The following is a 14736-nucleotide window of genomic DNA, read 5'->3' as shown; positions in this document are numbered from 1 at the left end:
GATGGCAGAGAGCTACTGGGAGGACAAGTGGTACAGCAAACGCCGCCAATGGTGATGCAAATTGGAAATCACCGCGAAGTCATCAGCTTCAACGTCACCCAACTGTCGGACACCCCCATAGTGTTGGGCATGAGTTGGTTGGACAGGCACAGTCCGGCATTAGCATGGTACCAGCGCCAATTGACCTTCGGCTCCTCCTACTGCGCAGCAAACTGCATACTGCCTACCCAGGAAGATGAGGGGCAAGAAGATGGACCGCAGTTACACTTGGGCGTGCTGCAAGCAGTACCCGACAAGTACAGAGGGTTTTTGGAGGTCTTCTGCGAGAAGGAGGCGGACAAACTGCCCCCCCACAGACCATACGACTACAAGATTGACCTCCTGCCGGGGGCGACGCTGCCGACTGGAAAACTGTATTCCATGTCTGAAGACGAACTGCAAGAGCTCAGGGAGTTCATAGATCACAACTTGAAGCGGGGATTCATCCGGGAATCCAAAGCAGTGGGGGGCAGTCCTGTGTTCTTCGTGAAGAAAAAAGACATGCCCCAAAAGAGGCTGGTAGTTGATTTTAGAATTTTAAATTCGAAAACCAAGCCCACGGCTTTCCCGATGCCCAAGATCGACGACTTGCTCGCGACGGTGAGGAAGGGACGCATCTTCACCAAGTTGGATCTACGAGGGGCGTACAATCTTATACGCATGCGGGAGGGCGACGAGTAGAAGACGGCCATGTTTACGCCCTTGGGCACCTATGAATATAGGGTTATGCCGTTCGGTTTACAAAATGGCTCCCACTGCTTCCAAGCCTTCATGCACCACGTGTTAGCGGGGCTCCTCTACAAGAAGTGCGTATGCTTCCTGGACGACATTCTGATCTTCTCGGAATCGCAAGAGGCTCACGAGAGAGATGTCAAGGAAGTCCTGCAGAGACTACGGGAGCACAGACTTTACGCCAAACTGGAGAAGTGCCAGTTCGACATGACGGAGGTGGATTTCCTGGGCTACAAGCTGTCCGACAAGGGACCCGCCATGGACAGCGCCAAGGTACGCTCGGTACTGGACTGGAAAAGCCCGCGCAATCAGAAGGAGGTCCAGAAGTTTGTCGGCTTTGCCAACTTTTATCGCAAGTTTATCAAGGGTTTCGCTATGCAGACGGCGGCCATCACGGACACCCTCAGCTCCAAGAAGAAGAAGTTCATCTGGACGGAGCAGGCGGAGCAGTCCTTTCAGAAACTCAAGCGTCTCTTCGCGTCCGAAGAACAACTGCTACATGTGAACCCCAGCAAACCCATGAGGGTTGAGACGGATGCCTCCGACAGAGCCGTGGGGGCAGTCCTGTTGCAGCAAGATCCGCAAGGGGACTGGAGGCCGTGCGCTTTCTACTCCAGGAAACTCAGCAAGTCGGAGCAGAACTACACCATCTGGGACAGAGAGTTGCTGGCCATTCATGCAGCCTTCAAGGCGTGGCGGCACTTCCTCATCGGAGCCAAACACACAGTGCAAGTTTGCACGGACCATAAGAACCTGGAGTACTGGCGCACGGCGCGGTTCCTGAACCAGAGACACATCCGCTGGGCGGAGTTCTTTGCGGATTTCGACTTCAGGATAGAATATATCCCCGGAGACAACAACATCATGGCTGATGCGCTATCCAGGAAGCCACAGTATCTGGAGGAAGCAGCACCGGTGGCGGCCAAACACATTTTCGCACCTAAGGCATGGGCATGCGCTTCGGCCACCGTGGACCTGGAAGCAATACGTAGCGGGCTGTGAACGGATTCCTTCGCACGATCCAAGATGGAGGAAGTGCGCAGCGGCACAGCGAAGGATGACGAGTTCCAGATACGCGACGGACTGCTCCTCCGCAAAGGGGCCATCTACGTGCCGGGAGACGACCTCCGCGCGAGAGTACTGCAACAGTTACACGACGCACCCAGCGCCGGACATTTCGGCAAGGACAAGACGGTGGAATTAGTAGCCAGAGACTTTTGGTGGCCCAAGATGCGGGGAGAAGTCGCGGATTACGTCACTAGGTGCGACACATGCCAAAGGGCCAAGCCAGTACACAGACCGCCGGCGGGACTGTTGGAACCGCTACAGACCCCGTTCGAACCGTGGGAGAGGGTGGCCTTGGACTTTGTCACTGATCTGCCCAGCTCGAGGGGCAAAACAGCAGTACTCGTGGTAGTCGACATGTTCACCAAGATGGCGCACTTCATTCCTTGCACGAAGGTGGCCACAGCGGAACAGACAGCCAAGCTGTTCATAGACCACGTGTTCAAGATGCACGGCCTACCACGGTCTATCCTGTCCGACCGGGGGCGCCAGTTCATCTCGAGTTTCTGGCAGAAGCTGATGGGCATCCTGAACGTCAAGGTCAACCTAGCGTCGGCAAGACACCCGCAGACCAACGGACAAGCGGAGAGGGTCAACGCCATCATGCAGCAGTACCTGAGATGCTACGCGAACCAGCAGCCCTCGACCTGGGTGGACTACCTACCGCTGGCCGAGTTTGCCTACAACAACACGAAACACGTGTCCACGGGGGTGACACCGTTTTTTGCCAACAATGGGCGACATCCCAGGACCTTCCCGGGCTTAGAGAAAGAGGGGGAGGGGGAGCCGCAGGGAGCAGAGGCATTGGCAGCGGAGTTACAGGAGGTCCACGAACAGCTCCGAAGGCAGTTAGAGCTAGCAAAACACGCTTACAAGATGCAGGCAGACAGACACAGGAGAGTTGGGAAGGACATACGGGTAGGGGACTGGGTCTGGTTAGCAGCCCAGGCAGTGCCGGCCAGATCGTTAGCTAAGAAGAAACTCGGACACAAGCAGCTAGGCCCTTACCAAGTCGAGGCACAGATCAACCCAGTGGCCTTCCGGTTGACACTACCGGAGGGATCCAGGATGCACCCAGTCTTTCATAGATCGGTGCTCACGCCCTACAAGGCACCTCACAGGTTTCAGGCGCCAGGGACAGCTCCTAGCCCACTCAGAGACGCACCCACGAAAGGGGGGTCGCCGAGGGCGGAGCCGCTCAACAAGGTCACGGAGATTTTGGACTCAAGATGGGGGGAAGAGGGGGTTGAATATCTCCTCGCCAGGGAAGGTACCCCGGCCAGCGCCAACAGCTGGGTACCGTACTATGCGGTGGAGGAGCACTACCTCAAAGACGAGTTCCACGCACTTTTCCCACACAGGCCCATGCCGGCGGATTATTTCGACGAATATCTTTTCACACCCACACTTTCAGCCAGCACGTTCCGGGGTTTCTCTTCAGCTGAGGACACGGCGCCGGAGACTAGCTCCCCAGAGGGATCCCTCTCAGGGTTTGGCACAGGCGGCTCTTATTGGTGGGAAGATCAACCTGAGGTGGGGTGGCGCAGAGAACTGCCGAGCGGGCCCGCGCACGCAGCGTCACCCCAGGCGACAGGGGGAGAGGGGGTCATGGACGTGTTGGGGGAGGATCCGGGGTTGGAACACACCGGCAGAGAGATGGAAGCTGAGGAGATCGACGTCGACGAGCCCGTTGAGGACTGGCCGGATCTAACCGGCTGGAGGCACACCACGGGGGAAGAACTGTATCCTGCACTCACCCCCACAACACTGGAGCACCCAGAACCCATGCCAGAAGAGGGGGAGGGGGGAAGGGGGGGCTTCGAGGGGGGATGGATGTCAGGGGCTCAGGAGCAGAGGCACAGGGAAGAGAAGAGATGGAGAGCGAAGGGGAAGAATCCGAGGGGAGCGTAGGAGAAGAGGACAGTGGACCGAGGGATTCCATGAGCCTCTCCAGCGAATCGGAAGATTCACAGAAGGGGGCGCCGGTGACCAGGGCAAGGGGGGTCCCAAGGGGGACACCCCAGAAGCAAGGGGCCAGCGGGGACTCACAGAGCAGCAGTTGGAAATCAGGACCAGCTTCCCCACCAGAGCACAGTGGGGGGGAAGAGTCACAGGTATCGGGAGTAGCGTCTCCCCCAGCAGGGAGAGGAGAGGAGTCAGGGCTGACCACGCCTCCATCGGAGAGTCAGACAACGGAGGGGAGGTCAGATCCGGCCAGTATCCCGGAAGAGGGAAGCAGTGACAGAAGTAGTGTAACGGTCAGGAGGAAGGTCACTGGGTTGGCGCGAGAGGCAAGTTCAAATGTACAGGAGCGTGGGACAGCAGAGAATGAGGATTGGGAACCGGGTCCTAAAGCCCGCCGGAGGCAGGGGGAGGAGCTAAGCGACTCAGCGTCAGAGGAATCCAGAAAGGGGAATGCCCCAGCGGGCAGGAGGACCCAGAGGAGAAGAGAGCAGCGGAAAAGGTGGAGCATGGCTAGGATCTTAAACTGGTGTCAGAGGGGAGGAGATTCAGACGGGACTTCGCCGATCTAGGGTTTAAGACGTAGGGCTGCGCGCTGCGGCTTTGAAATGTAAATTGAACTTCAATAAAGACTTTTGTACATTACGACCGCCTAGCGTTGGTCCTCTGTGAGCTGGGACCTAGAGGCAGCTCTGACAGATATGTATGAAAATGATATACTAATGGTCTTCTTCGGCGATCATTCGTAGCCAAGTAAGATTGTCTTCCATAAACACAATTTTAACAATGAGTCCGTAAGTGACTGTGGAGGCCAATTCTGGATCCACACATCCTTCTACAGTGGGAACATTGGTGTCCAGCAGGAGTTGATCATGGTGAGGGTTTGCCAAGCATGCCTTCCTCTTAGCATGTTTCTCCCTTGCGTCCTGAATTCGAGTGTCTTCAAAGTCCATGACACCTTTGGTAAAGGCTGTTCTCCAACTGGAGCGCTTGCAGGCCAGTGTTTCCCAGTTGTCAGTGTTTATACTACATTTTTAAAGATTTGCGTTGAGACAGTCTTTAAACCTCTTTTGTTGACTACTAGCATTACACTTTCCATTTTTAAGTTCGGAATAGAGTAGTTGCTTTGGAAGACGATCATCAGGCATCTGCGCAACATCACCAGTCCAACAAAGTTGATGTTGGAGAATCATTGCTTCAACAATGGTGATCTTTGCTTCTTCCAGTACACTGGTATTAGTTCACCTGTCTTCCCAAGTGTTGTGTAAAATTTTTCGGAGACACCATTGAGGGAATCTTTCAAGCAATTGGAGATGGTGTTTATAAGTGGTCCATGTTTCACAAGCATACAGTAAGGTTGGTAGTACAATAGCTTTGTAATCAAGCATTTTGGTTTCCCTGCAAATGTCCCGGTTCTCAAACACTCTGCACTTCAGTTGGGAGAAAGCTGCACTCGCAGAACTCAGGCGATGCTGGATTTCGGCATCCATGTTGGCCCTTGTGGAAAGATAACTGCCTAGGTAGGAGAAGTGATCGACATTTTCCAACGTTACACCATTGAGTTGGATTTGTGGCGCTGTAGAAGGGTTATTTTGTACTTTGGTTTTTTGGATGTTGAGTGATAGACCAAGCTTTTCGTAAGCTTCAGCAAAGATATTTAGGATGGTTTGGAGATCATCCTCTGAGTGTGCGCACACTACGTTGTCATCAGCATACTGAAGCTCTATGACAGAAGTTACGGTAACCTTACTCTTTGCTTTCAGCCTGCTCAGATTGAAGAGCTTTCCATCTGTTCGATATATGATTTCTACTCCGGTGGGGAGTTTCCCTTCAATAAAGTATAGGATCATGGCAATGAGTATATTACACTGGCAAAAATGGCCAAAATGTATAGAACAAGCTCCAATAAATGTTGGAAATTTAAAGAAAAGGAAGGAACGTTCTATCACATGTGGTGGAACTGTAAAATAATTAAAAACTATTGGGATATGATTTATAATGAAATTAAAAGAATGTTTAAGAGAACCTTTGTTGAAAGACCAGAAGCTTTCTTATAAGGCATTTTAGGTCAAGATTTGCCAAAAGACAAGAAGAAAGTATTTATGTATGCTACAACAGCAGCTAGAATTTTACTAGCTCAAAGGTGGAAAAGCAATGAAATGCCAACAAAAGAACAATGGCAAGAAAAATTGATGGAATATGCTGAAATGGCGAAGTTTACTGAAAGACTTAAAGATGAGGACAATAGAGACTTTTTTAAAGACTGGGAACCTTTTATGATGTACCTACAGAAGCAATGTAAGGAAATGGACTCACTTGCAGGTTTGATTAAACACTTAAAATCAACAAACAGAACATGATAATGATATCTAACTTTACTATATTAGGGAATAAGATAATAAGCAGGAGAAGTGAATTCGTTATAAACCAGAAAGGATAGTTGGGGGAAGTCGTGGGGTGGGGGTGTAATTGGGAATTTATTTTGTGATTATCTCACCAACAGTGATTATGTTAAAATCAATGTACTGTAGTGTTGGAAGGTAACCTGAAGGTCATTTTAGTCCAACCCCTTGCAATGCAGTAATCTCAACTAAAGCATCCATGAGGAGATACGATATCCATCTTGGAATATCTTAAGGGCTGTCACATGGAAGAGGGAGCAAACTTGTTTTCTCCTGCTCTAAAGGGTAGGACTTAAGCCAATGACTTCAAGTTACAAGAAAGGAGATTCCAACTAGACAAAAAACTTTCTGACAGGAAGTGCTGTTTGACAGTGGAACAGTCTCCCTTGGGAGGTTGTGGACACTCCTTCCTTGGAGGTATTTAAGTAGAGGTTGGATGGCCATCTGTCCCTCTGCTTAAGAGCCTCCAAGGAAGCCGAGTCCACCACCACCTGAGGGACAACGTTCCACTGTCAAACAGCTCTTGCCGTCAGAAATTTCTTCCTGATTAGTGGGAATCCTCTTTCATGTAACTTGAAGCTACTGGTTCAGGTTCTACCCTCTGGAGCAAGAGAAAACAGACTTGCTCAGTCTTCCATGACATCCATTCAGATATTTGAACATAGCTGTCTCACCTCCTCTCAGTCTTCTTCAGGCTAAACATCCTCAACTGCTTCAACCATTCTTCATAAGGCTTGGCTTCCAGACCCCTGATCATCTTGATTGCCCTCCTATGCCCATGTTTCAGCTTGTCAATATCATCCTTAAATTGTGGTGCTCAGAAGTGGACTCCAGGCATGGTCTGGCCAAGGAAGAATAGAGTGGTACTCTTCATTCCCTATATTTCTATTGATGCAGCCTAGACTAGCATCAGCTTTTTTTTTTTTTTTGCAGCTGCATCACAGTTTTTGGGTTGTTGCCTTTTCATTAAATATTTTATTGGGATGCTTAAGCAACAGTTTTTCCTGACCCCATCTTCAGGTGAGACTGGGAATGAGTCTCTAGGCCCATGCTGCACTTTTTTCTTTCACTCCCCACAGACACAAATGGAAACATGTACAAGCAGGAAATCCCACCTGTATTTTTGAACGTGGGATCTCTATGAATGTTTGAAACTGAAAAGCTGCCCGCTTACTTGGGAGTAAGATCCACTGACTCTAGTGGAACTAACAGCATAATCCTAACCATATATAATTGGAAGGAAGACTATAATGAATCCATCAGGACTTAGGAGTTGGGAACGCCTTCGTTCCTAGGGGCATGTGCTCTATGTATGAGAAAGAGATGTACCAAATGGTCAGGTCAGGTCTACACATATTTATTTGGAATTGGAACCTATAAAAATAATTTGCTACACATCATAAAATAAATTAGGCTTATCTAGAAATTGATACAATCATTTTTAAATATGTGCCAATTTCTCATCCATGGTGTTTGCTTTAATGCCAGGGCAAAGAGCGTTTTAGGAACCAAACTGTAGTTAAACGGTGGAAGTGGGAGAGGGTCCTACAATTTTTTAGCCAGAAGAGTTTATGGGGAATAAACGAGGGACCATAGCACTTCTCACAGGCATGGGGGGGACCCCTAAAAGGCTCTGGGTGCAGGTACTTAGGAAAAACAGGGTCTGAGAGCCTGGGGAGCTGCTCCCAGTTAGTCCTGGGCTAACAGACCTGACTCAGTATAAGACAGTTTCATATAAAGATATGCAGATTACACCCAACCTCCCATATCAGTTTTTAGGTTCAGGACGACCTACTTTAAGACAAGGATCCTGACACCTCTGCACTTATGCAATGGAATTTTTTTGCTTCACAGAGAGCAATAAAGAGTTGGATGAGGCCACTGGGGTGCAGTGGTTGGAGTGGGGGGGATAGCGACCTCCAAGTGGAACTTACTTCTGAATAGACACACATAAAATCACACTATTAATAACCCAGGAAGGTCACAATGAGGCAGCCTATGTGCTACACTTGATGACTCCCAGCTGAATGTGGGAAAAGCTTCCAGTGGATTATGCACAGGACTGCATGCTTCAGGACCTTTCATTCACCTCTCCTCAATCTGGTGTCATCCAGATGTTCTGGAATGCAACTGGCTGGGGCTGATAGGAGTTGCAGTCCAAAACATCTGGAGGGCACTAGGTTGCAGAAGGGTGCTTTAGCTGATTAAGCAACGAGACCCAGATTTAATCAGGGGGGGGGGATTAATTGGTAGATCTTAGAATTAAGAGCATACTTGTTAACAACACACACACCTCCAGGCTGCTTCATGCTGGGGTGTCACAATAACTGGGAATTGGGGCGGGACGATTACAGATGACCTTCCTTATAACAACGATATCTTTCATTTGCCAAACTCTCAGGTATCTCACACTTCCTTCAATATCTCAATAAGTCACCTATATTGACCTTTTCTAACAGGCAAATTTATTTACATGTAATTCATTCATGAATGCATTAATTTGCTTAAAGACAGATCGGTCAAAATACTTTAGTCAGCCGGTAGCTCTGATTGTGTTGGAGGTGATGTGAGATAGTAGAATCATTCTGTTGGCGGGGTTTGATCACCTGAAGCCACAGCTACCAAGTGATGAATCTATTATCTTTAAACAGGACTGGAGTCTCGGCCTTATCTTTATGGCATAGAGGCAAGCAAATGAGGAACTGATATATCACTATTCGGTGGTGGCTGGTGCCCACTGGCACTGGTGGGGCAGAAGGCAGGGAGACCAACAGCAGGTGCAGCCAGAGCCAACTAATTCTAGTTTTGTCCCCATTCTCTTCCCTGCCGAGTTCTGTAAGGGCAACACTGAGTCGGAGGAGGAGGAGGAGGAAGCTGACAGCCAGGGCCACCCCCTGAACTGGATAGATAGGTGGTGGTTGGATCAGCCCCACGGGTGCTATTAAATCATTAAATATTCAAGCAGATGAAGCACAAAATAAACAGGTTTCCCCATTTTTATTCTGCCATCTGTTTTCCTGGGAGCTTTACTTTTGGTCTTGTAGCCATAGCTCTCCAAAATGCCATAGTCCTCTCCCACAGCAGGGTCAACTAACTCTCAGACGTCTCCAATCTCTTAAGGCCCTCCTCCTATCCACCAGGCATTGCAGGTTCCTCATATGGTTCATCACTGAGGTAGGTTGGCTGTGAACCTTCACTGATCTGCCTATCACTCAGGTCATATTGGCTCAGCTCAGGTGAATAGCTATCTCGCCTCTGGGCTGCTTGACCATCTGTTCCAGGCTTTTGAAAGGAAGACTCGTCTGTCTGCTGAGTATGAGATACCACCAGCCTGCCAGTTCTAATATTGATCCAGCTTCCTTCTGGCACAGAAACAACACTGTAAGTCACCTTTGATTCATGCTCCAGATCAACATATGTATCTACGCTCAGCAGCGTAGTTGCGCTCTGGTGGTTGCTTATCACTTTCTCATAAGGATCCTGCATTTCTTCCCAAGGTTGTACAATGCTGATGCTTGATGAACAACTTTCAGATTGGACACTGCTACAGCAGGAGTTTTCGCCAGATTTTCCTACAGATTGCATTACATCAGATTTCATTGGTTTTGTACTTCCAACTGTATCGCTGCCATCTTCCACAGCTCCTCCATTAGCACCACGAAGTGAACTTTTGTTTGTCTGCTGACCATGACTGAACAGGAACTTACCAGTTTTTCTGTTCAGCCAGATTCCATCTTCTAGAGAAATTATGCTATATGTCTGCTGAGCTGCATCTTCACCTTCTGTGTATGACGATAAGCTCCCAAGTGTTCCTTTGCTTGCAGACTCATCAGGCTGCTGGGTTGGATTTCCTAATGTATTCCATATGGTGTTACTAAAATGAAATTCATCACCCAAAACCTGCTGGGTTTTGTATTCCTGCTCCATTTTCAGCTCTTTGCCCTGCAGGCTTCCCTGTCTAGACTGTGGCACCACTGCCGGCTGGCTGCCACGTTGGGAACCTTGCACCTCCATCTGCTGGCTGCCCCGCCGGGACTCCTGAACCTCCACCTTCTGGCTGCCCCGTCGGGACGCCTGAACCACCGCCTGCTGGCTGCCCCGTCGGGACTCCTGAACCACTGCCTGCTGGCTGCCCCGCCGGGACTCCTGCACCTCTGTCTGCACCGCTGCCTGCTGGCTACCCCGCCGGGACTCCTGCACCTCTGCCTGCACCTCTGCCTGCTGGCTGCCCCGTCGGGATTCTTGCACCGCTGCCTGCTGGCTTCCCCGCCGGGACTCCTGCACCTCTGTCTGCACCTCTGCCTGCTGGCTGCCCCGTCGGGATTCTTGCACCACTGCCTGCTGGCTGCGCCGCCGGGACTCCTGCACCTCTGTCTGCACCTCTGCCTGCTGGCTGCCCCGTCTGGATTCTTGCACCGCTGCCTGATGGCTTCCCCGCCGGGACTCTTGCACCACTGCCTGCTGGCTGCCCCGCCGGGACTCCTGCACCTCCGTCTGCACCTCTGCCTGCTGGCTGCCCCGTCTGGATTCCTGCACTGCCGCCTGCTGGCTGCCCCACCGGGACTCTTGCACCACTGCCTGCTGGCTGCCCCACCAGGACTCCTGCTTCTCCGTCTGCACCTCTGCCTTCTGGCTGCCCCGTCGGGACTCCTGCATCTCTGCCTGCTGGCTGCCCCGTCGGGACTCCTGCACGACCTCCTGTTGACTGCCTCGTCGGGATTCTTTCACCTCCGCCTGCTGGCTGCCCCGCCGGGATTCCTGCACCTCTGGTTGCTGGCTGCCCCGTCGGGACTCCTGCACCGCCGCCTGCTGGCTGCCCCGCCGGGATTCTTGCACCTCCGTCTGCACCTCTGCCTGCTGGCTGCTCCGCCGGGACTCCTGCATCTCCGCCTGCTGGCTGCCCCGCCGGGATTCTTGCACCTCCGTCTGCACCTCCGCCTGCTGGCTGCCCCGTCTGGATTCTTGCACCGCTGCCTGCTGGCTGCCCCGCCGGGATTCTTGCACCACCGCCTGCTGGCTGCCCCGCCGGGATTCTTGCACCACCGCCTGCTGGCTGCCCCGCCGGGATTCTTGCACCTCTGTCTTCACCTCCGCCTGCTGGCTGCCCCGTCTGGATTCTTGCACCGCCGCCTGCTGGCTGCCTCGCCGGGATTCTTGCACCACCGCCTGCTGGCTGCCCCGCCGGGATTCTTGCACCACCGCCTGCTGGCTGCCCCGCCGGGACTCTACCATATCTGGCTCTGGAACCCCCCTCTTTTGGCTGTCCCATTGGAACTGTGGCATATCCTCCTGTATGCACTCTCCCTGGGATGGTGGCATCTCATTCTGTTGGCTCCTCACTGCAAGTTTGTTTTCAAGCTGCAACAGTTCTCCTTCTGCTTCTTCAGGAGACATTAGGGTTTGGGCTGCAATTAGCTCTGCTGTTGCCCCCTTATTCTCAGTTGGAAATTCTTTCTTACAGGTGAGCTCCTGCTCTACTTCATCTTTTACATCACTCTCAGATCCAGGCTTACTTGGTTCAGGTGCAGCACTCCTATCCATACTTCCTTTAGATGCACGCCTTAGTTTTTTTGCTATATAATCCTGAAGCCAGCTTCCCTCAGTTTGTTGACTGCTACAAGACATTAATGTGCCAGTTTTCCTGTTAATCCAAGTATTTATCTCAAGGGAAATAATACTATATGTTTGTTGAGCCTTTGCAGAAAAAGAAGTTTTCCGTTTTGTTTGACTTGTCTCACTTGCAGCAGCACTTGGCACTTCAGACTCTTTTTCAGCACCCAACTTGGCTCTGGTCCCAAGTGATTTGTCACTTTGGGATTCTGGCACAACAGGCTGCTCACTTCCCCTCCGGGACACTGCTGCAGTAGGTGGTTGGCTGTCTTTCTGAGATTCTGGCAGGGTGCGGAGTTCACTATGCTTCCGGGATTCAGGCACAACGGACTGCTCACTTCCCCTCCGGGACACTGCTGCAGTAGGTGGCTGGCTGTCTTTCTGAGACTCAGGCAGGGTGCGGAGTTCACTTTGCTTCCGGGACTCAGGCACAACAGGCTGCTCACTTTCCCTCCGGGACACTGCTGCAGTAGGTGGTTGGCTGTCTTTCTGAGATTCTGGCAGGGTGCGGAGTTCACTGGGTTTCCGGGACTCAGGCACACCCAGCTGCTCACTTCCCCTCCGGGACACTGCTGCAGTAGGTGGTTGGCTGTCTTTCTGGGGCTCAGGCAGGGTCCGGAGTTCACTTTGCTTCCGGGATTCAGGCACAACGAACTGCTCACTTCCCCTCCGGGACACTGCTGCAGTAGGTGGCTGGCTGTCTTTCTGGGGCTCAGGCAGGGTGCGGAGTTCACTTTGCTTCCGGGACTCAGGCACAAAGGGCTGCTCACTTCCTCTCCGGGACACTGCTGCAGTAGGTGGCTGGCTGTCTTTCTGAGACTCAGGCAGGGTGCGGAGTTCACTTTGCTTCCGGGACTCAGGCACAAAGGGCTGCTCACTTCCTCTCCGGGACACTGCTGCACTAGGTGGTTGGCTGTCTTTCTGAGACTCAGGCAGGGTGCAGAGTTCACTTTGCTTCCGGGACTCAGGCACAAAGGGCTGCTCACTTCCTCTCCGGGACACTGCTGCAGTAGGTGGTTGGCTGTCTTTCTGAGACTCAGGCAGGGTGCGGAGTTCACTTTGCTTCCGGGATTCAGGAACAACGGGCTGCTCACTTCCCCTCCAGGACACTGCTGCACTAGGTGGTTGGCTGTCTTTCTGAGACTCAGGCAGGGTGCGGAGTTCACTTTGCTTCCGGGACTCAGGCACAAAGGGCTGCTCACTTCCTCTCCGGGACACTGCTGCAGTAGGTGGTTGGCTGTCTTTCTGAGACTCAGGCAGGGTGCGGAGTTCACTTTGCTTCCGGGATTCAGGAACAACGGGCTGCTCACTTCCCCTCCAGGACACTGCTGCAGTAGGTAGTTGGCTGTCTTTCTGGGGCTCAGGCAGGGTGCGGAGTTCACTGGGTTTCCGGGATTCAGGCTGATCACTTCCCCTCCGGGACACTGCTGCAGTAGGTGGTTGGCTGTCTTTCTGAGATTCTGGCAGGGTGCGGAGTTCACTGGGTTTCCGGGACTCAGGCACACCAGGCTGCTCACTTCCCCTCCGGGACACTGCTGCAGTAGGTGGCTGGCTGTCTTTCTGGGGCTCAGGCAGGGTCCAGGGTTCACTGGGTTTCCGGGATTCAGGCACACCAGGCTGATCACTTCCCCTCCGGGACACTGCTGCAGTAGGTGGTTGGCTGTCTTTCTGAGACTCAGGCAGGGTGCGGAGTTCACTTTGCTTCCGGGACTCAGGCACACCAGGCTGATCACTTCCCCTCCGGGACACTGCTGCAGTAGGTGGTTGGCTGTCTTTCTGGGGCTCAGGCAGGGTGCGGAGTTCACTTTGCTTCCGGGATTCAGGCACAATGGACTGCTCACTTCCTCTCCGGGACACTGCTGCAGTAGGTGGCTGGCTGTCTTTCTGAGGCTCAGGCAGGGTGCGGAGTTCACTTTGCTTCCGGGACTCAGGCACAAAGGGCTGCTCACTTCCTCTCCGGGACACTGCTGCAGTAGGTGGTTGGCTGTCTTTCTGAGGCTCAGGCAGGGTGCGGAGTTCACTTTGCTTCCGGGACTCAGGCACAAAGGGCTGCTCACTTCCTCTCCGGGACACTGCTGCAGTAGGTGGTTGGCTGTGTTTCTCAGGCTCAGGCATAACAGGCTCTTCACTGCCCATCCAGGACTTGGGCACAGCAGGCTGGTCACTATCCAGCTTGGATTCCAGCACAAGGGACTGTTGGCTACCCCTCTGTGAGTCAAGCATGAAGAGCTGTTTACTGCTTTGCAGCAACTCAGGCACAGTGGACAGATCACCTGTCTTCTCAGGTCCAGTGAACTCGGGCTGTTCACTGTCCTTTGGGATTTCTAGAGCAGCAGCGTCCCTCCAATTCTCAGGCATGCTGGGCTGTCCAGTGCTCCTCAAGTACTCTGGCATTTCACTGCCTCTTCGAGATTTGAGTCCCATTAACACTTCACTGTCTTTCTGAGGCATAGCAGACTGTTTTCTGACCAGCCAGGGGTCATCCTCCATAGGCTTCTCAATATCCTTCCAGGCAGGTGCTTGTACTTCTTTTTCAGACTTGGGGCAGGTTGATTTTTGAACCCCAGTTTCACAACTTGTCATCATTTCTTGATCACCAAGCTTCTTTTCTTTCTCTCTATTAGCCTGGAGCCAACTGCAATCAGTCTGCTGACTGAGGTTTCTTATTAATTTGCCAGATCTTCTGTTTAGCCAGGTAGATTCCTCAATTGAAATGATACTATATGTTTGCTGAGCAAATGAGGCCTTTTGCTTCAGTGGTGTTGTCTTACTATCCAAAGAAGTGGGCCCCTCGGTCTCAGTTTCACGATCCACCTTGCATTCTGTCTCTTGGGGCTTTTGGTTGTCATGCTGGGAGTCCTGCTCAATATCCTGTTGATTAGGTTGGGGGCATACTTCCAGTTCAAGTGGGGGACTGCTCTGAAAA

The 14736-nt window shown here is 52.1% G+C and overlaps 1 protein-coding gene across 1 annotated transcript; it reads right to left on the bottom strand.

The window, feature by feature from the left end:
- Positions 1–9182: 9182 nt before the first annotated feature.
- On the bottom strand, positions 9183–14393 carry LOC307224156 (uncharacterized protein; the record flags this gene model as incomplete). Its single annotated transcript, XM_079990654.1, has 2 exons — positions 9183–10352; positions 10401–14393. 2 exons carry the CDS (start codon positions 14391–14393, stop codon positions 9330–9332), a joined length of 5016 nt encoding a protein of 1671 aa, XP_079846780.1. The 3' UTR covers positions 9183–9329.
- Positions 14394–14736: the final 343 nt, after the last annotated feature.

Source organism: Podarcis cretensis, assembly GCF_951804945.1.
Source record: "Podarcis cretensis genome assembly, chromosome: 1".
NCBI classification, from domain to species: Eukaryota; Metazoa; Chordata; class Lepidosauria; order Squamata; family Lacertidae; genus Podarcis; species Podarcis cretensis.
Note: the sequence above shows the minus strand (reverse complement) of the source record. Positions and strands in the feature narration are given on the sequence as shown.